Below are 24,880 nucleotides of genomic sequence, written 5' to 3'. Positions count from 1 at the left end.
TTAATGTATTATATTTTCAATTTTAATTATTTTAAAAAAATTATGTGTATTTTTTAAAAAAATAATTTAAAAGTGTCCTTTAATTTTAACGTTTTAATTTTTTTTATGTTTTATTTGATTTTCTTCACTTATTTTGATATCCGGTCAAAATTAACTTATTTTAAATACAAAACATTTGAAATCAAATAAAAATGAAAGACAAAGAAAATAAAATCAATAGAAAAATAAAAGAGAAAAACAAAGAATATAGGTTAAAAAAAATTGATACATCGTAAAAAAATGTGTATTAACTTAATTTTAAAACAAGATAAAAAATAAGAATATTTAAAAAAAAATGAAAAAATAATACTTACACACGTGGCGGGAGAGTGTGCAAACACAACCAGCTTGGGTGGTTGAAGGTGGCACATCAGCACAAAAGGTGCACAAAAATACGAAAAAATTGTGTTCAGGGGGTAATAGGATCTTAGTTAAGTTTAGGTGTGTCTCTGGATTTCGGTTATAGTCTAGAGGGTACTTATGACTTATCCCTATTCAATACTTTCAAAATCATTCTAAATTCAAAAATATACAAATTTACACATTTATATACAATAGTTCATAAATTAATTACATTACCAAATAAAAGCACACATGTTTAACTGATACATATACAATTCATATATACATATGCAACATATACAATCGATAATAAATCAATTGATAGCCGTAGTAATATACAAATGGTGTCAAGTAAATTTTTGAACTAGCACACACCTTTAACTGATAAATATACAATTCATATATACATATTGAAACATATACAATCGATAATAAATTCATTGACAACCGAAATAATATACAAACGGTGTCATGTAATTTTCGAACTAATGATTCAAATAGAATTCTTANAAACTGAAAATTCAAATTGGATATGTGTGAGTGAATTAAGGAAAAATTAGAGAATGAAGAGAGGAGAGATAAAATTGAGTTTGTATAAACTTTTATACTAAGGCCAACAATTGTGATTTTGATTCGGTATACAAATAATGGATGGGTCCCATATTTAATGGCAAAAATTATCAAACTGTAGTCATAGAGAGTAATTAAAAGAAACTATACCCCCATTAAATAGGCGAAATGGTCTGATGGACCCTTATACTTGTATCAGTTTGTATTCTGAACCCTTCTACTTAGCTCTTTGTCATCTGGACCCTTAAACTCAATAAAACACAATTTAACAAATCTCTCTGACCATTGACCAAGCTTATGTGTCTTTAAGATGGCTGAGTTGGCAAAAGTGTGTGACTTCACGCACCTTAAGACGGGTGAATAACTTTTTTAGGTTAAAAAAATATTAAAATTATAAAAGAGATATTTAAAAAAAACAATTAATTAAAAAGTCATTTCTTCTTCCCTACTAACCCCTCCTTTTTGGCCATTTTCACGCCTGACCAAACTTTTTTTTCTTCTCCACAATTTACTAACACCTATTTAGCAAATCTTGTTGACTGATTCACCGCGGAGGGAGAAAGCAGACCAGCGCTCACCGAAGACCACTGAATCGTAGTGGCGTGAGAGAGAAGCAGCGATGGTGGTGCACGCCATCACTGTTTCGCAGTAGAGTGTGAGAGGGAGGCGACACTGGCCAGTGGAGAAGAGAACGAGGTGGGTGAGGGTGCGGTCATGGCGGTGAAGAGGTTTTTCAGCCAATTTTGGTGGTGCGGTGGCTTAGGTTGTTGTTTTTGTGGAGGTTGGAGGAGGAAAGAAAAATAGTAATAGTATGCGGCGGAGATGAAGATGGGTGAGGGAGAAAGTATATGTGATTTCACGACTTTCTCCAATCGATGGTCATGAAACAGTGAAAATAGGGAGAATTGGATGTATGGAATTTCACTTTGAAAAATGCCAAACATATCACAGAAATATGAGCACAAGAATAACAGAAGACATGAGGCAAACCCACAACAATCAAAGAAATCCCCAAATGTTCATACAAGATGAATAATGATTTATCAACAATTTGGGGGTTAATCAACGGAATTCGTGGGATTCGTAAAGATCTAACCTACCCCATACAGAAATAAGGAAAATTGAAGATTGCAACTTTACTTGGATGGAAAAGCTGACTTGTCTGAGATCTTTTCCATGGTTATGGATACACGACATAAGTGAGAGCTTTGTGATGAGAAGAAGTGATTCCGCAACGGAGAACTCAGCTAAGAAATCCTTTGAAGATAGACATCTCCGGCGTTGTTTTGAGATGAAGATTGTTGTCAAGAACTTTCCTAATTGAAGCAAATTGGAAGATCACTTCAATCTATTCACTGTAAAAAAAAAATTAATTTTTTTGGTTTTGGTTTCTTTATTTTTTGTATGTTGAACCTTTTAATAAAAATATATCCACTTAGATCTACTTAGTGGTATTAAAAAAAATAAAAAATGAAATAATTATGACATGGCATCAATATATCTGGTGACATGTCAATTATATAAGGGAGAGTGAGTTATACACATGGTTGGAGGGGCTTAAAATTTTCATTTTAATTGAGTTTAAGGGTCCAGATGACAAAGGGGTAAGTAAAAGGTTTCAGAATACAAATTGATACAAGTACAATGGTTCACCAGACCATTTCGCCCATTAAATAATAACATAGTAATGTTTGCCAACTCGCGTACTTTTCCCTAAATGTTAAGTAGGACTTTTAATTAATGTTACTATTTTTTTTATAGTTATTAGATTTTAATTTAGTGTAGGGACAAAATAAAAATGTCTATTCCATATTACTAAATATAAAATTTATTTTTGTTAATGATAAATTTTAAATGATTCATATATATTCACATATTTTCACATTCATATAATTTTAAATGATTCATATATATTCACATATTTTCACATTCATATAAATTTTAAATGATTCAGAAAAACAAATCGTGACAATTTCTAACTCTTGAGAAGTTGAATAATTTTGGAAAAAGATATTCAGAAGCATATATCTACATCACACGAGAAATTATTAACAATAACAAATGAATGTAGACTACAATAAAATTTAAAGTAATACAAACTTCAACTGGCGTTATTACAAGTCATATAAACTTTTCTTCGTCGAAATACTTAAATATTAAGAAATAGTAAATCAATAAAACAAAAGGGGAAAATGCATAAGTACCCCCCCCCCCAGCCTATGCTCGAAACCCCAGGGACACACCTAACCTTTACTAAGGTCCTATTACCCCCCCGAACTTAATTTATCTATAATATTCTACCCCTTTTCGGCCTACGTGGCACTATCCTTGAAAAAAATGTCAACATGCGCTGGGCCCACAAGATAGTGCCACGTAGGCCAAAAAGGGGTAGAATATTACATATAAAATAAGTTCGGGGGGGTAATAGGACCTTAGTAAAGGTTAGGTGTGTCCCTGGGGTTTCGAGCATAGGCTGGGGGGGGGGGTACTTATGCATTTTCCCCTTTTGTTTTATTGATTTACTATTTCTTAATATTTAAGTATTTCGACGAAGAAAAGTTTATATGACTTGTAATAACGCCAGTTGAAGTTTGTATTACTTTAAATTTTATTGTAGTCTACATTCATTTGTTATTGTTAATAATTTCTCGTGTGATGTAGATATATGCTTCTGAATATCTTTTTCCAAAATTATTCAACTTCTCAAGAGTTAGAAATTGTCACGATTTGTTTTTCTGAATCATTTAAAATTTATATGAATGTGAAAATATGTGAATATATATGAATCATTTAAAATTATATGAATGTGAAAATATGTGAATATATATGAATCATTTAAAATTTATCATTAACAAAAATAAATTTTATATTTAGTAATATGGAATAGACATTTTTATTTTGTCCCTACACTAAATTAAAATCTAATAACTATAAAAAAAATAGTAACATTAATTAAAAGTCCTACTTAACATTTAGGGAAAAGTACGCGAGTTGGCAAACATTACTATGTTATTATTTAATGGGCGAAATGGTCTGNGGGGGTGGGGGTAGGGGTGAGGGTGGGGTAAAAATATTGAATTTAAAAACAAACGTAAAAATTTTTTGGAGGAGGGGTGATTGGGGGGTTGGTTTGAGTGTAGGGACAAAATAAATTGACTTTTTCAACAATATTTTTTTTAATTGAAAGTTGGAAGAGAGTTTTGGAAAATGTTTTCCTTAAGTTTTGAAGGGAAGTCATTTTCCTTAAATTTGAGGAAAATGAGTTGATTTGGAAAACATTTTCCAAAACATTTAACCCAACCAAACATGAGAAAATTGGAAAACATTTCCTTCATACCAAACACACCCATAGTAATAACTATTTTAAAGCAAACTTCCTGACAATCTAAATCACATAAGTAGCATTGATAAATAAAGTCATTCTTTTGTCTTGAGCATCAAAAAACAAATCATGACAATTCTCTAACTCTTGAGAAGTTTTAATAATTTTTTAAAAAGATATTCAGAAGCATATATTTACATCACAAGAGAAATTGTTAATAAAAACAAATGAGTTTAGACTACATCATGTTAACTTCATATATTGGATCTTATCAAGGTCCGTGAATGATAAATCATAGATCGAACCGCCGAATCGGAAAAATTGGAACATTTCATACTATCTAAGCAAAAAAATAATTATTATATCATAAGAATTATTTTCCTCAAGTATTCGAGGTTAATGAATATACCCTCTTACGATAGAACAATTTACTTTATCAAAATAGTGGTACATCATATTCCGCTAAACTTTGAACTCACTCAACGACAATAAATCACACGAAATTTTTTAAAATGCAAGAAGAAGAATAGTAGAAGATTCAAAAAAATTGTGGTTGAAAAATGAGAGGAAACCCCTCTATTTGTAGTCAACAAATGATAGTATGAACAAGTGTTTTTTGTGTCTTATCTGAAAAGTCATGACCTTTCCAAGAAGTCACAATCCTTTGGAAAAGTCACAACTATTTGGAAAAGTCACAACTCATCGAAAAATCACAACCCTATAAAAAAAGTCACAACTTATCAGAAAAGTCACAACTCATTGAAAAAGTCACAACCTATGTTAGGGATATTATAGTAATTTAATATTCAAGTTAGGAATTCATGTTTTTAAGGTTATATATATATAGTATCAATTAAGTGAAATTATTAGTCTGATACCAATACATCATATGATATTGATTTATCAGTTAAGCGAAAATTATCAACCTTAATGAATGAAGGGAATGGGCTGTAATTTTTTTTAGAGAATGAATATTTCTTGAATTACTTTGGATGGGAGGTATGAACATGTAATTATTTTGAGTTTTATGGCCTATTTATGTAGTTTTTCCTAACTTATTCTTTGTCTTTGTTTCTATTGCATTCTATCTCATCGTATCACATCTAAGTTTGAAACAATCCTTTGTTACATAGCCCAAGACTATGTACAACTAGCCAATTAAGAAGTCTCGGAAAATCAAGATAGGTCAAGAAGTGGCCCAATTGGTTTAAGCCCAACTTATCATATCCAAGCCCTTTTCAAACGGGAGTATTATCCCGATATAGACACACACACAAAAACACAAACACAATCACAATCCCGCGTATATTTCTTGAGTCTTCTATATACAATTCATCCCAGTTTTGTTCGAAAATCTTCAATGGATTCCCAATCACACCCAGTTCAAGAACCATCACAAAACGTAAATTCATACGAGCAGTACCAAAATTCTTCAGATTCGTACTATCAAAACCCTTCACAAACCCTAGGTCAAGATCCCGCACCAGGTGTTTGTGAAAATGCCGAGCTGAACGGCTCAAATTCCAACTTTCGTGAAAAGTCAGCTAAGCCAGGCGACAATAATTCAGCTCAAAACAAACTATCAGATTTGAATTCAAATCTTATGTTACAGAAGCCATTGTTGTCGGGTAATGGGTTGACTAACACTCATAGTGGTGGTGCCGAGAGGGACCAATCAGGTGGTGAAGAAGAAACTTCCAGTAGAAGAAGGAGGAGAAGCCGATGGGACCCACCCCCGACTGATTCGAGCAATGATGGCACTGGAGGAAATGATGAAAGCGGGGCTGGACGAAAGAGGAAATCGAGGTGGGCGGATGATGAGCCGAAGCCGGTGATTCAGTTGCCTGATTTCATGAAGGATTTCGCTGGAGGTATTGAATTTGACCCTGAAGTACAAGCTCTTAACAGTAGATTACTTGAAATTAGTAGGAAACTGCAATCTGGTATGCCTTTAGATGATAGACCTGAAGGAGCTCGATCCCCTTCGCCTGAACCTATATATGATAATATGGGTGTACGTATAAATACGAGGGAGTATCGTGCTCGTGAAAAACTAAATAGGGAAAGACAAGAGATTATATCACAGATAATAAAGAAAAATCCAGCTTTTAAGCCACCAGCAGATTATAGGCCTCCTAAACTTCATAAAAAGCTTTACATTCCAATGAAGGAGTACCCGGGTTATAATTTTATCGGTCTTATAATTGGGCCGAGAGGGAATACTCAGAAGAGAATGGAAAAGGAGACTGGAGCAAAGATTGTAATTCGAGGTAAAGGGTCGATTAAAGAAGGGAGGTTCCAACAGAAAGGGAATTTGAAACATGATCCGGCAGAGAATGAGGATTTACATGTGCTAGTGGAAGCTGATACTCAGGAGTCACTTGAGGCTGCTGCAGCTATGTTGGAGAAGCTTTTGCAGCCCGTCGATGAAGTACTTAATGAGCATAAGAGGCAGCAGCTCAGGGAACTTGCAGCGTTGAATGGAACGATTAGAGATGAAGAGTTTTGTAGGCTTTGTGGTGAACCAGGTCATAGGCAATATGCTTGTCCTTCTCGCACCACCACATTTAAAAGTGATGTGCTTTGCAAAATATGTGGTGATGGAGGACATCCCACTATAGATTGTCCAGTGAAAAATACTACTGGAAAGAAAATGGATGATGAGTATCAGAACTTCTTGGCAGAATTGGGAGGGACAGTTCCTGAATCATCACTTAAGCAGAATGCAGCAACTCTTGCTCTTGGTCCTGGAAGCACAGGCAGTAATCCTCCTTGGGCCAGCAGTAATAATACAAGTGGTGGTGGTACCACTTCACACCCTGGATTAGGGTCAAATATAATGAAGCCAAAAGAATTTGACGATACAAACTTGTATATTGGTTACCTTCCTCCTACTCTGGATGATGATGGTTTGATCAATTTATTCTCTCCCTTTGGTACCATCGTAATGGCTAAAGTTATAAAGGATCGTCTCAGTGGTCTGAGTAAAGGTTATGGTTTTGTTAAGTATTCAGATGTTCAACAAGCTAATAGTGCCATTGCTGGCATGAATGGTCATTGTCTTGATGGGAGAACTATTGCTGTGAGAGTAGCCGGCAAACCCCCTCAGCCTGCTGTGCCTCCAAGCCCTCCTGCTCCAGCAATGCCCCCATATCCTGCTCCTAATCAGGCATCTGGAGTCTATCCGTCTCAGCAGTATGCAACGGGTGGTCCCATTGGTCCCCCTGGTGGCTATGCTGGGACTCCAGTTCCTTGGGGACCACCTGTGCCTCCACCATATGCCTCTTACCCACCTCCTGGATCAATCATGTATCCTCCTCCTCCAGGTCAATTTGTACCTCCATATGGTGCACAGTATCCTCCACCAATGCCAACACCATCTTCCGGTGTCCCGGCTCAGACAGTTTCTTCTGGCGAAAACCAGCAAAATTATACATCTTCTGGTGAGACACAACAAAGTTATCCTCCCGGAGTGCAATCTCATAATAGTGCTCCTGTTCAATCGCTTCCCAGTTATGCCTATGGCAATTCCGTCACTGCATTGCCACCCCATACCCAGCCTGCATATCCAACATCTTCATACAGCTATCCTTCTTATTATGGCATGGCACCACCACCTCCTCTTCCTCCAACTGCAACACAGTCCAGTGTAGATCATTCACAGAGTATGAGCAATGTTCCCTGGGCCTCAAATCCACCAGAACCTGCACCTGCACCTCCACCTCCACCTCCACCATCTGCAGAGAAACCTCCATATGGTACTGATGCAGAGTATGAAAAGTTCATGTCGGAGATGAAATGATGATGCAGTTAACTTTGTATTTGCTTGTAGTACATGGTATGGAAATGTTACAGTTGCAACTTTTTGTTTTGGTGTACAATCTTGGTTTGCACTTTTCATGGCTTGTGTATGCACTCATACTCACACGGCCACACTTACCCTGGGACATCTTGATTTCTTAGCGATCTTATGGTACCTGGGGCTGAAGGAGAATCATGTCTTATTATCACAGACTCATAGCTGATGATAACTCACTGTTTTCCACCTTTAGTCCTCACCCACCCACACACACTCCTTTTTTGAGGGTGGGGGTACTTATATATATTAGCCATACTCATAGGTGCTTTCTGTATCTAACCTTTTCAGCATCTTTTGTGACCATTTCTTAACTATTCTTCCACTTCCACTAACTTCCCCGAGAAAGAAAAAAGAGTTGGCAAGGAGGAATTAGAATGTAGGTAACCAAATTTGTCAGCCATTTTCATTTGTTCTACTTCTACCTGGACAAGTATCTATGTCTAGAATTTGGCCCTTCTGTTCCACTTGTTGGAATTTGACTTCTTTAGAGATTTATTTTTCTTTCTCCTCTAGTTTGAAAAAGCTTTATTTTAATTTAGTTTAATGCATTAAATATGAGCGCATTGTTTGATGATTTGGTCTTAACGTTTTTCCTTGTTGCCATATTTTGACAGGCTGATTTGTTGGAGCACTTCACATGATTTCTTACCTCTTGCCATGTCTTACTTCTTTAACCGTGCTGTACTATTATGATATTTGCAGAGAGATGAAGAGTTCAGTCCATTCCTCATGTGTTGGAGCAGCTAATTAGGTGCCATATGGATATTAATAATGCCGAACATTCGTCTTTTGTCATAGCTGCCTAGCATATGATTTCAAACTTATTTAATTATTCTGTTGGATTTTCTTGATGACTGATCACTGACAGTTTGTGTTGTGTTTTTTTCCTCGACTGACATTCACTGCTTATCAATTTTGGTTTTCTTTGCTATACTGGTTTTCTCTCTTAGGTTCTAAAACTAATTTAACTATGAGATAATATTCAGACAGCAGCCTGATGCGTGCCTTTGCTATTTCTCTCCAGAAGGCGCATCTTCAAGATGTGAAGGTCTTCAGGGTATGTGACTTGATAGGATGACTATTACGTTCACATGTCTCCGGATTATTTCTTTGTTATTTGATTCTGATATATTCTCCAGATGTCTTGTGACAGGAAACGATTCTTGTAGTGCAATGGGCATTCCTGTTCTGGGCCGAGTGTTGAGAAATTTGCTTATCCTCAAATATAGCTGTATTAAATTTAACCTTGTTGGCTTTACTTGGTTATTCTTTAGAACTAGATTTCAGCACCAAGAGAGATAATTTAGCTCATCAAACTGGGTAAGAAAGAAGCCTAGAAAGAAATAGGTGGGCTGTATAAATGCTTCCTGTTTTGAGTCGTGTAGTACTTTTTCCCTTAGCAGTAATGGACTAAGTTTTTGTGTTGTAGTGTGCGTAAGGGGTGCTGTATTATCATTTGATTTTAGCTATTAGTTTAGCGGGAAGAGCATATTGTTGTAGGAAGCTAGCATTAACTTAGAATATGGATTGGTTGATACTTTGAGATAGAACTGTGGTTGTGAAGTCTTTGAGAATATAGACAATTTGGCTAAGCAGGAGAGTTACGTCATACTACAAAAGAAGGTTAATAACATCCTTTGTTCTTCTATGCTCTTTTCTTTTCAATCTCTTTTTAAAAGAATGATATTTTCTAATATCTTGATAACATAAACTTTTTATTTGTTTTAATGGCATGATTTATAGCCACAGACATGTCATGACATGTTTAAGATCACTTCATATTGTATGTACCTTCACACAAAATCAAACAAAGGGTGATATGTATATGGGCTTTCTTGTGTATATGTTGCACAGACATTTTAATCAATACCTTCTATGGTAAAAGCTTTTTCCTTAACCTATCTTTTTCTTTCCAGGAATTTATGTTCCAATCCAATACATTGATTTTAGATTGCATTTGTATTAGTAGGTAGTTGAGTGTATTCGTTTTCTTTCTGTGTTTTAGTATGTTACTCCATGTTCCTTTAGCTTCGGTTATCTTATTATCTTGTTGTTTCCACTTGTCGCTACAACCTCATTTTTAATTGTTCTTTCAAGTCGAGGGTATATCTATCAAAAACAACCTCTCTACTTTCTGAAGGTAGAGGTAAGGTCTGTACACTCTACACTCTCTAGACCCCCCGGTATTTTTGTTGTTGTTGTAGATGTGTGTGTATGCGGTATGTTTGTTTGTAGGCCCTTCTTCCTTAACAATAAAAAATAATATTCACTATTATTTCCATTTGATATATGAACATTTTCTTAGTCTACAATTGTTTTAAAGCATTGAGCTCTACCCGAAGATCCCTCAAAGCTGGTGGATAGATTTACCTGGTATCGTGGTACCTGTTGTTGGTGGTAGGTACCCACGGTCATAAAAAAAATGAATCAAATTCTAAGGATCAAAACCATGGAATTTAAGGAATGGTACTAGAGAGAAAATATTCATATGAAATTAGCATGACTTTCCGTAAATATATTCATACCAGAGGGAATGACCTTCTATTATTTCATTTGCTCGTAAAAATAAATAATAAAAACTTTTGAGTACTCAATTATTGTACAAAAACAATATATCCTATGATATTTCTCAGTTTTTATCGTTTAACTATAGTTCATTAATGGAGTATACATGTTAGAAAAATAGCATAATATTGCTATTGAACATAAATAAAATAGTGAAAAGCGTGCTGTAAATAATTTTATGCCGTGGTAAGCCGTTGTTTTGAAAGCAAATTAATCCTCAAAAACACAAATTGTTGTTGCCGATTGCTCTTTAAAGTTACACAATCACTTTTAAACACCATGACTAAAAATTTAGAGTTTGCACAAAATTATTGCCGAGAAAACAAAAGGAGAAGAACAACTTCCGAAGAAAAACAGAATTTTTAGTGTGTTGATAGTGTGTATATATACATATATATCTATTTTCTATATTATGCATGAACTCCTAACTTGAATGTTAAATTGCTAGAATATCTCTAACTCAGGTTGTGACTTCTTTGATGAGTTGTGACTTTTCTAAAGAATTGTGACTTTTTCAATAAGTTGTGACTTTTCCAAAGTGTTGTGACTTCTCGGAAAGGTCATGATTTTTTAGATAAGATGCAAAAACAATATTTATTCATACTACCATTTGTTACTATAAATAGAGGGACTTCCTCTCATTTTCCAACCACATTTTTTCTAATCTTCTACTCTTCTTCTTGCATTTAATTTTTTTTTTTTGTGTAATTTATTGTCGTTGAGTGAGTTTGAAGTTTAGCGTAATATGAGGTACCACTATTTTGATGGAGTAAGTCGTTCTATCCTAAGAGGGTATATTCCATAACTTCGAGTACTTGAGGAAAATAATTTAATTTTAATGATGTAATAATTATTTTTTTGCTTAATATACACATTAGTATGTAATGTTCCAATATATGAATTTAACATGATGTAGTCTAAATTCATTTGCTTTTGTTAACAATTCTCTTGTGATGTTGATATATGCTTCTAAATAAATTTTTCCAAAATTTACAGAATTGTCACGATTTATTTTTTTTGCTCAAGGCAAAAGAATGATTTTATTTATCAATGTACTTATGTGATGTAGACTCCCAGAAAGTTTGCTTCAAAATAGCTATTACTATATAAACATTGCCTTTTGTTTTACTTATTTACTATTTCTTAATATTTTAGTATTTTAGACGAAGAAAAATTCATATGACTTGTAATAACACAAGTTGAAGTTTGTATTAGTTTAATTTTTATTATTTATTTAATAGCTAATTTTATGAGATAAATATTTTCATTAATGCAAATATATATTTATATTTAGGTAGGTATTTGTATTTAAACTAAAGTATTGTATTTGTCACAAATGTATTATCAAGTTAACGAGATCTTCTAACTTGAAAATATATTGTTTTAAAATGTTCCGAGTTGTTTTTTTTAACAAAAAAAACTCACAATAAATGTGAAAATATGTGAATATATAAAATGTAGTTGTTCTCTTCACTTGTTTATATGACATCTAAACAATTTAACAATACACATGCAAAGCACATCTGATTAGATGACAAGAAAAATACAAAACAAATATTGTCTATAAGATAATATTAGTGAGATAAGACTAATTACATGATTGAACCTCATCAAATAGAAATAAATATATACATAATTGCATTTAACTAGTAAAATTTTTCATTGACCATCTTCATAGGTTTGCGTGAATAAGAGATATATATGACGATCCACATTGAACATTCACAAAATAATCTGCAATATTATATTTTACCAATCTTATTATTCAAATCTTCGCTTAAATAATACTATTTACTATAACATATATTTTTGAAATTGGTAATCACGTGCAACGCACGTGTCAGAAAACTCATACTAGTTTAAAAGCATGAACTCTCTAATTTGAATGTTAAGTTATATAATACCCCTACTTAAAACACCCATCTATTTCTATTTGAATAACATATGTTCTCTTAAAAAGTTATGACTTTTATGAAGAGTTGTGTCTTTTCTGATGAGTTGTGACTTTTACAAATGACGGTGACTTTTGAGATAAGTTGCGACTTTTCCAAAGAATTTTGACTATTCCGCTAAGTTGTGACTTTTGCAAAGGATTGTCACTTTTTTGAAGGGTCATAACATTTCAGATAAGGCACAATAAGTACATGTTCATACTACCCTTTCTTGGCTATAAATAGAGGGTCCTACCATATTTCAACCATGAAAATTTTCTAATCTTCTACACCTCTTCTTCTTACACTTTAGTAATTTTCGTGTAATTTATTATTAATGAATGAGTTTGAAGATCAGTGAAATCTCGGTACCATTATTCTGATGAAATAAATCATTATATTCTAAGAGGATATACTCCAAACCCTCGACTACTTGAGGGAAATAATTTTTTTTATATAATAATATTTTTAAATTTTTTTCTTAATATATACAATAGAATGTAATGTTTCAATATATGAAGCTAACGTGAAATAGTCTAATTCATTTGTTTTTCTAACAATTTCTCCTTTGATCGCATATGTATGCTTCTTAATATCTTTTTTAAAATTATTGAAATTTGCATGTGTTAGAGAATTGTCGCGAATTGTTTTGTTGATTTTCAAGACATAATAATTACTTTATCTACAATGATATATATATATATATATGTCGAAGGAAAATTCATATGGCGTTGGGGGAGGGGTGCACGCGTGCGTGCGTGTCTCATTTGCAAAATATATTTTATATTAAATAACATAGAATAAATGTGCAGCGCACAAAAATCTTTAAAGTGCAACGTTGGATTACCATTTTGCTCNTAATTTCTCCTTTGATGCATATGTATGCTTCTTAATATCTTTTTTAAAATTATTGAAATTCGCATGTGTCAGAGAATTGTCACGAATTGCTTTGTTGATTTTCAAGACATAATAATTACTTTATCTACAATGATATATATATATATATATATATATATATATATTAGTCGAAGGAAAATTCATATGGTGTGGGGGGGAGGGGTGCGCGCGTGCGTGCGTGTCTCATTTGCAAAATATATTTTATATTAAATAACATAGAATAAATGTGCAACGCACAAAAATCTTTAAAGTGCAACGTTGGATTGCCATTTTGCTCCTACGTTATATTAAAATATAATTAACTATCTAAATAAACAGTAAATTAATTAGAAGTTATTTATTTAAGTAAATGTAGAATTAATAAGAAATTATGCTATTACACTTTAATTTTTTAGTTATGACATTATAAATTCTCTTAGTTATTACTAATTATTGCAAATGGTATTCACATTATTTTACATTCTTTAGTTATAGCATTATGAATTCTTTTAGTTATTACATTAATTTTTTCTATCTTTCATTTTTTCGTATATTAGTTTTTTAGCTAATAACTTTTCACATTCTTATACCACTCTTATATAACTAATAATACAACATTGTTCTTGACCCTTGAATAATCATGCCTAGATGAATGATTGAAAATCTTTTACAAGAATATGAACATATTTGTGTTGGATGTAAGGTAAACAAGTGATTATATATATGATTTCACAAATTGGATATATTTTTTATGCTTAATTCGTATTTTATAAATGGGAAAAATAGAAATGGAAAGTAAAATAACTATTTTTGATTTATGTGCACATTCAATGCAAAAGTCAAATATGAGAATCAACAACAAGAACATCATCTATTATGTGCCTTATAAAATAAAAATTATTATAGAGAAAAATAGCTCTAAAAGAAAAAATATAGTTGTTTTCTTCACATTTTCATATGACATCTAAAAAATTAATTCAAATACTTTATCATTTATAATATTTATACTCTTAAGCGTAGAATACACGTGCAACGCACGTCTTTGAGAACTAGTATATGTATTGACAATGTTGAGTAGTAAAAGTCAAAATTATAAATGTAACGGTTGTAACATTAATTGTATCGATTAACTTTTAGCGTAGAAAATAAATTTGGACACAAATAATAAGTATGCATTTGGACGTATTTTGGGTATGCTCAAAATACCCCCAAAAAAGTTCTCAAGGTCAAATTTAGATTAGGTCTCATGTGTATCTCGTGAGTTGGGGTTGGGATATATATATATATAAATTGACCTGTCGTTTTGTCTTGTAAGCGTATTTCTCATACGAGATCACTCTCTTTTACTAGATCTTTACAATCTTAATAGAAATCAATTCAATATAAATAAAGAGTTATCTTCCTAATCAATGAGAGACTTTATTTCTTTCTTTCACATAAGACACAACAGTGAGAGAGCATAAGAGACTTGGTGGTCGTACTTGAACCTCCTTTCTTATCAATGGTATAAGCACTATTCTATTGTTTCTTGTTATTTGGGTATCACATGTGTTTTTTGTTGTAATACTATTCATTCTTCTGTATATGTGTAGTGCTCTCATTTTCACATCATTTTGTTGTTATTACTGTTCTTATTTCTATACACCCTTTTTCAAACTACTTGTTTATGCTCTATTTTAAGCCGAAGTGCTATCGTTAACAACATTTCTATCTCTAGAAGGTGGGAGTAAGATTTGTATACACTCTACACTCTTCATATCCAACTTGTAGGATTACAAGCGCTACCCTTAGGATGAGCCCTACCTAATATTCAGATTAATCAAACTCCAATGCGATACCGGACATCAGATTGGAGAACCGCCATAAAAAATGATAAATTAACTTAATTTAGCAAAATTCAGAAAAGTGCATATATATATTTTATATTCCACCACAGGGCTTAAAGCTGCATTTAGTTCCTGTGGTTGTATCGCCTATCTGCCTTGACAACGTCTGGGGTTCGAATCGCCTTTTCTGCTTCTTTTTTTTTTTTCCTTCTTCTTCTTCACGATCATCTTCTGCAATTCTGCCTTAGATCCGTTAATTCTCACCCGTATTTTGCCCAATTTATCTACAAGTTCGTCATTTTCTACATAAACTACCATGGATCCAGATTTACCTGTTTCTTCTTCCAGCACTAGAAAGGTTTTTTTTTTCACAAATTTCCAAATTTTGTTCCATTATCCTACAGATCTCTCTCTTCTGTTACTAAATTATTCATTTTTAACTCTTATTTTATAGGTGAAATTTGCTCCCAAAGGACCTCCCCGTCGAAAGAAGCAAAATCCTGCACAACATAAAAAGTACATTCTTTTTTTTTTTATTTGGCATTTACAGTGTATTTTTTAGTACTGATTTTGTTAGTTTTTTTTTTTGTTTTTGTTTTTTGCAGTGAAGCAGATGGAAATGAGGATAGGGATGATAATGAAGCTGCAGAAGCTATTCTGCGCAAAGTCAATGTAAATTCACCCTCCATTTTTCACTTTGTAGTTGTTATTGCTTGCTCGTATGTGTTTATCTAGTTTTATCACAATAATCAAGAGATATTAATATAAGGTTTTTTTAAAAAGAGACAAATAATTATTGTGTTTATCTTTTTGTTTATTTAGTTAGCTTCACTTTGTAGTGTATGTCAAAGCCATGTGCTTCATTATGGATTTCAAATATTTTCCTTTTATGTATATAATATATTATTTTGGAAAATATTTCTTCTAGGAAAACAAGTTATTAAGAGTGAGGAAAATGACTTTCCTAGTAAAAGAAGGGAAAAAAAAGTTTCTCAAGTGGCATTCCACATTAGTTGTGTGACCTTCCACCCTCCAACAACACCCCTAGCCCACTTCTCATATTTGTCTAGATTATATATAAATACTTTTAGGAATAATATCACTGAACATAAGAAAATAAGTAAGAAACCATCTATTTTTCAAGAGAACGTTTTCCTTCATAGCAAATGCACCCTGTTTCTCAATCTTAAGACTATTTGGAGTTGGCTATATCAATCCTCATATATCTCTTTCGCTCTATTGGGAACACAAACTCTTCCTACCTAAGATTTTGCATAGCTAGTAACTCTCTCAAGCCCATATGAGGGGAAAATGTTGCTGTAGGATGATGGTAGTTATAAAGTAGTAGTGTTCTTTTGGGAAAATCCAATGAAATATTATATAGGTGTGTCCAAAAATATTAGAGAAAATAAAGGTGGTTTTGAAATTATTTTCGGCGGGGTGGTCCTGTGAATATGAAAAAGGGAAGAAGAAGAAGAGGGGAAGGTTATAATGGGGATTCAAATCAAAATGAATGAAGTTTAGAGTAGAACTGATATCAATAAGTTGACATCATCCCAGAAAAAAATGATATAATGTGAAATACAACTAAGAAATGGGTGATTAAAGTGGAATTATAAGTGAATTTTATATGGCGTCTATTATTTGATTGAGGATATAAGTGAATCAATTTCTTAGTAATTGTGCTCATCCCATCCAGAAGGGTCTTTATGAATGACAAAAAATGTATAACAGAAGAAAGGATGCATACTGAAACATTGCATCATTTAAGTAGTATTTCTATTACAAGTTTACAACTTTAGTCTCCTCATAGTAAGTTGACAAATGACAATAATTATATTTTCTACTACAACCATTGACACCCCTTTAATGATAATCCTGGGTCCGCTAGTGTTGACAATAACTATTCTCTTTTGTCTGATCAGGAGCGCTTGACTAGACAGAAACCTAAAACAGAGAAAAAAGGTAAGCTTTCTCTTCTCCTGGAATCACTAATGATGCTTCAGTTTTGTGTCACTCTTCAAGTTTTTATATGAGATGCATCGTGATCAATATGTCAAGTGTGCAAGTCTGGCTAGACATATGCACCTTGACAGTTTATTCATCATACTATTAGTTAGTGGCAGTTTTCTCATTCCTTATTGTTTATGGTCATCAATGATTATTATTTTTTCTTATGAAAGTGCATTGACATTCAAATGAAAGCTGCAGTTGAGGTTGCGTTTGCTCATGGAGTAGCATCACCAACTTCCACAAAGACTTTTGGGAAGTCTAGGGAACTCACTGTCAATCGGGATAGTACTCTGAAAGACGATGAATCTTGTGATAACATGGACATTGATTCTTTACCTACTTTACCTTCAAGTACTGGACCAGATCTTGCTGAAATGTCAGTCAATAATTCAGATTCTTTACTTAAAAGGAAGAAAGAGTATAAAGAACCTTGGGTAATGGTTTTTCCTGCTATCACATCTGTTTAGGCACCACAATGCCCAAGCCGACATCCATTAATTGACCCTTTTGCTTCTTGATTCTTTGGCAGGATTACCATCATAGCAACTATCCTGTAACCCTTCCTCTGAGAAGACCATATGCTGGAGATCCAGGTATTTCTGAATAAACAGGAACATTAAAGCAAAAATAATCTAACTTCCTTTTCCCCTAACAGACTAGTTTGCTTTCCTGTGTGTTGCCCTAAAAGTATGTCAATCATTCAAATTAGAGCTTGTCCCTATAATTTCCATTTCATATTACCATATGAAACTAACTTTTTGTCATTTTACCATAAAGTGTGAATTTATCAAATTGTATATCCACTCCTAGATTTTTTTATAACCAAGAAATTCTCGAGGGCCAATGGCTCACAGTTCGAAACTCGATGAATATTGAGGCTGCCCCTCTACCTTTCTCCACTTAAAAACTAGTTTTTGTCTGCGGCAGGGATTCAAACCCGTGATGTGTGCCTAGGCGACATATCATGCATTGTGTTCTTACCACTACCCTAAAGCCCTGGGCCTATCCACTTTTAGACCTTTCTCCACTTTGAATACAAGAAACTTCAGTTTTTGCTAATGTCAGTGCCTGGTGTAGTACACTTATCTGCCATGTTGTCAGAAGTATTTCTCTTTTTAATACAGTGCTAGTGTCTTTCTCTATGATTTCCGACCATTTGCTGCAATTGGAAGAGCGTAGCTTAGTGCCTCTTGTCAATTGTCGGTTGCTTCTGGGCATGTGACTTGTTTGAGTCATTTATTTAGTGATGAATGATGATAAAGAAAGAAAGTTATTGTGGTTTATGATGCAGCAACTATTGCTTATTTAGTATGAATGATAGTCTTAAAGAAGATGATATAACTCTCCTGTTCGTTTCTCATGTTTCATGCCATGATTTCACATTATCATTTATTTGTTCCTGTTTTTTCTGGCGCGTAGAAATTTTAAATGAAGCTGAATTTGGAGAGGCTGCAAAAAATGCTGTGTATGATGAAAATAATATAAATCCTGCTTCAGAGCTTGGCTTACTGGTTGGTATCTGCTCTATGCAGTAAATTCAGAATACAAAATCATATTCATAGAAAAAACAAGAAGTTCTTCCCTTAGATTACTAATATGGATATTTGGTTAACAGGAAAAGAAGGATGATGTGCAGCTTCTTTTTCTTCAGCTTCCTGCTAATTTACCCCTAAGCAAGCTGCAAGCTAGCACAGGAGGTAGAGATACTGCTGTCTGCTTGACGTTGCCAGGGGATAAAAGTGATAAAGCTGCAACATTGTCATCACCTATGCTTAAGGGAAAAGAAGTTGCTGGCAGTGCTCCCAGGCTTCTTGCCAGTGCAAAAGGGAAAGAGATAGCTGACAGCTCTACAATCTCCAGACGACATAATAATACTACAAACAAAGCGTGCAGTTTGCAAGAGTTGCCCGCGGGAAGCATGGGGAAAATGCTGGTTTACAAGAGTGGAGCAATTAAATTGAAGCTTGGAGACATTCTATACGATGTGAGTCACATCTTTTCCTTGCTTTCAAGACAAACTAAAATTTTCAGTTTGATAATAAGCTCTTCTTCTCAGTTTAAAGATATTACACTTCCGTAAGATGGTTAAACTATTAGGACTCCATAGTGTTTACTGTGAACTGTCCATGAATGACCCGAGCTTTAGCATTTTATCATGCAAAGAATCAATTTATTTAGCAGAACAAGCATCACATCTTTTTCCATTTTCTTTCTTCCTTATTTCCACTGAGACTTATGGTTCAAACAATTCTTAAGCTTCATAATGTTTGGTACTTCGGTTAATGAGTCCTTTTCATCTACCTCGCATTTGAAGTATGAGCTAGCAAAGTTATCTGTGAAACGGAAGTGGAAAATAGACCTGCAGTTTTTTGCAAATACATTCATCATAATGTTCAATCATTTCTTTTTGGTCTCAAGCATATACTTATCCATATGCAGTAGCTTGCAATGTGTCTATCAACATGAAACTCCTCTAACATCAAGAAATTACTTGCAGGTTTCTCCTGGTGTAGAATGCTCTTTTTCTCAAGATGTTGTTGCAATCAACACTGCTGAGAAGCAGTGTTGTCAGCTGGGAGAACTCGGAAAACGGGCTGTTGTCACTCCTGATGTTGATTTCCTCCTGAACAATCTGATGTAGTTGAGCTAAGGTCACTTTAATTTGTCAATTTAGAGCAGGGTTTCTGTTGTTAGGGAAACATTTACTTCAATTTCTAGATTTAGAAGATCTTCTGATTTCCTGTATGGAAGATTTGTCTTTAATTTCTTGTGCATATCTAAGAACCTTGTGTTGCTCAATAGATTTCCTTAAAGTCTCAGTTGCTAAATGAAAATTGTGTGAGAGATTTGCTTGTAAACTGCCCAAAACTATCAATAACCTAAATAATCCTTCATAGTACCATTGCTAGGACTCCTTGATCATCTCCAAACTTCCACTCCCCACTCATCTTGTCCCCATAGTGTTCTTTCATGTTACAACAACATGTCCTGTAAAATCCCATTAAGTGGGGTCTGGAGAGGGTAGAGTGTACGTAGACCTTACTACTACCTCATGCAGGTAGAGAGTCTGTTTGACCTGGCTCTAGTTTTCATGCCATGACATGTTGCTAAATATATACTTCTTTTCAGTGTGTTTCTTCTTCTTAACGGTTGTAAGAAAAGGACCATTTCACATCAGCATCACTGCAGAAAGGAAGATGACTCGACACTGCGAGGATTATATGTTATTAGGAGCGGTAAAATTAGCTATGAAATTATGACTAGCCGAGTTTGATTGGATTAATGACTCACTCATTCATTAACTAATCACATTTTTTAAGTCATTCAAATTTAATTCAACTCGTCCATTTAACACTCTTGTACATGGTGTATTTGATATAGTTCATCACTATGTTGTTGTTGGAGAATTAGCTGTTTTAGCTTTCTTTGTAGTTTTGGCTTTGATTCAATGATTAGAGTTATACAGCAGGGCTTCAAAATATGATTTGCGACAATTTTGACAATTTTAGAAGTCAAATGTTTTAGTTGTAAATGAAAAAACATATTTAGAAATCCCCTATTCTTAAATTATCTATCTGAATCTCTAATAATAATTATTTTACTTTAGAAATTTAAGACAAAAATTAATTACTTTGTCCTTCGTTGTGAATTGTTCTTGAAGACTATAAACACCTTAATAAAATAAATATTTAATGAAGAGAGATTATATATTTAAGATACAAAGGAGTATGAAATAAGGGAAAATTACGTGTATAAACAAACATATACTAGTTAATTACTTAACATAGTTATAGTTTGCCTTAATTACAATTCACGATCTACTTTTAGCTATAATTACACGGCTCAACTATTTGATTTGTATAATTCACACGTTGTATAATTCGGATTTTGTATAACTTTTGTATAATTCAAAATTTGTATAATATAATTTGTCTAAATGTTTACACTTTTGATATTTGTAATTGTATAAAATCGTTATTTTGAGTTTATACAAAAATAATTGAATTATACAAATGTACCACAAATTATACAAATCCATGAATTATACAAACAAGACAGCTTAAACTATAACCACAATCCGTAAATATGCAAACTATAGCTATAGAGCGTAATTAAATTTATTATAGTGGCTATTTGCGAAAATTCCTCAAATATATTTAAGCTAAGCCAAATGGGCCCTAAAACTAGATCGCGCATTATACAACCTATTTTGTGCTTCCAAATTTTTTTTCTCTATAACCAAAATTTGAACCCGAACTTTGATTTAAGCAATCCCACCACAATTCCTTCGAATAAACCCGGTTCAAGTCCACATTATTTAAAGTAAGAGCGGAAACAACCCAATAAACCCAATTTTATTCATGTTCTTCTTCACTTGTTCGATCAATCGACGCCATAGATAGAGAAGAGAAATTTAGTTAAAGCAATGTCAAAATCAAGTGAAGAAGGTGACCGTCCGGCGAATCTATCTCACACATTCAAGTACTTGCTCGGTCAGTGCTTATCTTCTCAGTTTTTCTCTGTTCAATTTTATATTTTTCTTCATATAGTTTTTTGTTGAGTAGTGTGTTATACTTGTAGCTACTCAATTTTTATCAAGGGGAATACCGTTCATATTCAACACTTGGATCGTTCGACACCTAACTGAAGAAGATTATGCGGTAATCTTCTATTTTAATCCTTGTTCTATATCATTTCCGTTTTGNAAGGTTTCTTGTTCAGAAATTACTCATTAGTCAATGATACTATAAGAGTATATGTATATTGTTGTGGTATCATTAAGGTTTCTTGTTCAAAAATTATTCATTAGTCAATGATATATATATATATATATATATATACATACATATTGTATTGAAAGAAATGATTCATGGTTTCACGTAGAGGAAAGTAAGAGGAAAAAATTGTGAAATTTTGCGATCCTTTGAAAGTGGTCGGTTGGTAGCGATTGTTCAGCTTTTCTCAGATCTATGGAGTTTTGATTAGGAATAATAGGAAATGACTTTTATATTCATGTAGAGGAAGGTGTGAGGAAGAAGTGGTGAAATTTTGTCACTATTTGGAGGTTACTGGTTGGAGGTCCGGTGGTGGTGGGCAGTACTCCAATGAGCTCGTCGGAAAAGATTGTAACACCTCGCTTTTTGAAAGAACTAGAAAAACTTAGAATTGGAAAGAAATCGTTTTTGGAAATAATCAAATTTGGAAAGTTTGACAAAGTTAAGCTAAGTATGAGTTTTTGGGTCGATTTCAAACGACCATAACTCCTATCTCAGGATGAGTTAGGTGTGCTACCAGATACCGTATGAAATATCTTTGAATTATCTTTCCAACGCCACCGAGTTTGATCAGTTTTGAGTTCGTATAAGGGAGATATGCCCATTCGAAGTTGGGCTGTCTAGATAAGGAAAGTCAAAACCGATCACTACCCAATTAATTAAATTCGTTTTTGGTAATTAAGTTGGGGACAAAACTGAATGGATTCAGTTTACGCTTCATAAAAATAAGTTAGGGTTTTGAGAGAATAGAAAAAAGGAGGAGAAAAGAGGAAAGTATCAAGGTGTTCGTCGAGGTTCTTGTGTTTTGTTACGTATTTTCGCCATGGGTTTAATTCCTAAGAGGTATGTAAGCTTCCATAGTGTTGGGTTCATTCACCCACATGCCAATCATGTTATTTTCAGCGCAATTTCATTCTTGAAGTTGAAAGATTAGAGTTCTAGATGAGTTCTTGATAAGTGTTTTTGAAGTTCATTCTAAATCTTGTTTTGTTGGGGTTTTGATGATTTATTGAGATGAAAGTGAGTGTTTTGAGGGCTGTATTGAGTAGATTAGAGTGTACTTATGTTAAGTAATAGAATCCAAGTGATTGGGGAAGAAATCGTTCGATTCTAGGTGAGTTAGGGTGAGAAAACGAGCAAAGAAATTCGCTGGGTTTTCTGGGTTAGGGCCTGGCGCGTCGCGTCAGCCAGTGCGCTAGGGTCGCCTGCCTCGTCCAGTTTGCAATCGGTTGCTCCGTTTGAGTTCTTTCGAAGGGTACCTTTACTCCTTTTTTATTCTAAACACTCTAAACTACTTCTAAACAACTAGAAATCATTCATAACATGATCATATTCAAGGTAGAGTTAAGAGTTAAGTTTTGAGAATTCTTTCGGACATTATAAGAAAGTCCCTTTGAGTCCTTTTGTGGAGTCTTCTACAACTTCTAGTAACTTGTTTTTAAGACTCGAACAAGTGAGTATGAGAATGAGGAGAATGTATTCACGAGTCTACTTTAACATCACGATATCCTTCATATCATGAACCATAACTCTTGAATTCATAATTCACATTCAAGAGAGAGTTAAAAGTAGAGTTCAAGAGAGTCTTTGAGTTCAATTGTGAATCCTTTGAGATCAACTATCGATTTGAGCTAAGTTTTGAAGAAGTAAGTACGAAAGTGAGAAGAGTCGTATACATGAGTTTCATATTGTTATGTAGACCCCTGAGTCGAGTCGTTCATGTCCATAAATTCTGCATGAACTCCATAAGTTGAGTATCTTTGAGAAGAGTAGTACCTTCAAGTTCTAAGTCTTGAGTATTGAGTTCCTAACCCTTCTGAGATTATATTCCTAATCATGGAACTATTACATGTTACCCATGAAGTCCTTAAGTTGAGTAGTTCATGCCCATAATTCCGAATAAACCATATGAGTCGAGAAATCTTGAGATGAGGAGTATCATTGAGTCCTTGAGTTGAGTTGTTCATGCCCATAATTTCGCATGAACCTTATGAGTTGAGCATTCTTGAAATAAGTAGTATCATTGAAGTTATTGAGTCTTGAGTTGTTGAGTTTCGAGTATCGAGTTCTTTGTATGGTTATTGAAAACCTTAAATTGAGTCATTCGAGTCCATCATTCGGCATGAACCCTATTTTGAGAAGTCTTTTACAACTTTTTCTAAACTTGTTTTAAGACTTGAGCACTTGAGTTGAGAAAGAGTAGAGTCGAGTTCATTTTCCTTAAAATGATATATGGGAACTAAGTATTCCCAAGAGTAAGTGTTTTCACATTTAAAAGATGAGGAAGCTGAGATTTTCAAAAAAGTTTTGAGTAGTTGAGTAACATCTCTTTTTAGAGAAAGATTTTGAATAATAATCTCAAACCACATAAAGAGTTATGTTTTTAAAACATACGAGCTGAGTATATTTTGAGATTAGTATTGAGCACTGATATGGGGACGAGTTCAGATAACTCAAGTCTCCATAAACCATGTAGCCGACATGGATAGAAAGGGTCATACTTTTTAGATGATTCCTTAATGCTTTTTAGCACAGACTAGTGGATCCACTTAGTTGAGAGGTCTTATACCTTGGCAAAGTATAGGACAGTTCTGGCAGCGTGGGCGAGATGCTGTATCATCACATAACTCATAATGATGGTTGTCGGTTAGAGAAACTCTCACTGAGTTATTTTGTATTTTTATGTACACATTGAGTATTGTTGTATTTTTCAATACATTGAGTTGCTATCTACAGTTTTACAACTTTCCATATATATATAT

General features: G+C 33.7%; 2 protein-coding genes across 4 annotated transcripts; both read left to right on the top strand.

Moving 5' to 3' along the window:
- Nucleotides 1-5,551: 5,551 nt before the first annotated feature.
- Nucleotides 5,552-8,983, top strand: LOC125868155 (splicing factor-like protein 1). 2 transcript variants are annotated; one of them, XM_049548767.1, is made up of 2 exons: nt 5,552-8,082; nt 8,747-8,983. In XM_049548767.1, exon 1 carries the CDS (start codon nt 5,634-5,636, stop codon nt 8,073-8,075), a length of 2,442 nt encoding a protein of 813 aa, XP_049404724.1. In that variant the 5' UTR covers nt 5,552-5,633; the 3' UTR covers nt 8,076-8,082; nt 8,747-8,983. The 2 variants fall into 2 exon arrangements, with proteins under 2 accessions (XP_049404724.1, XP_049404723.1); XM_049548766.1 differs by having other exon boundaries at nt 5,553-8,111.
- Nucleotides 8,984-15,526: 6,543 nt separating this feature from the next.
- On the top strand, nt 15,527-20,142 carry LOC125868158 (uncharacterized). 2 transcript variants are annotated; one of them, XM_049548775.1, is made up of 10 exons: nt 15,527-15,609; nt 15,645-15,688; nt 15,785-15,846; nt 15,936-16,002; nt 17,256-17,295; nt 17,542-17,777; nt 17,873-17,936; nt 18,763-18,854; nt 18,959-19,327; nt 19,841-20,142. In XM_049548775.1, the coding sequence occupies exons 2-10, from the start codon at nt 15,647-15,649 to the stop codon at nt 19,982-19,984; spliced, it is 1,116 nt and encodes a 371-aa protein (XP_049404732.1). In that variant the 5' UTR covers nt 15,527-15,609; nt 15,645-15,646; the 3' UTR covers nt 19,985-20,142. The 2 variants fall into 2 exon arrangements, with proteins under 2 accessions (XP_049404732.1, XP_049404731.1); XM_049548774.1 differs by having other exon boundaries at nt 17,536-17,777.
- Nucleotides 20,143-24,880: the final 4,738 nt, after the last annotated feature.

The sequence above is a fragment of the Solanum stenotomum genome, chromosome 6, assembly GCF_019186545.1.
Source record: "Solanum stenotomum isolate F172 chromosome 6, ASM1918654v1, whole genome shotgun sequence".
In the NCBI taxonomy this organism is placed as follows: Eukaryota; Viridiplantae; Streptophyta; class Magnoliopsida; order Solanales; family Solanaceae; genus Solanum; species Solanum stenotomum.
Note: the sequence above shows the minus strand (reverse complement) of the source record. Positions and strands in the feature narration are given on the sequence as shown.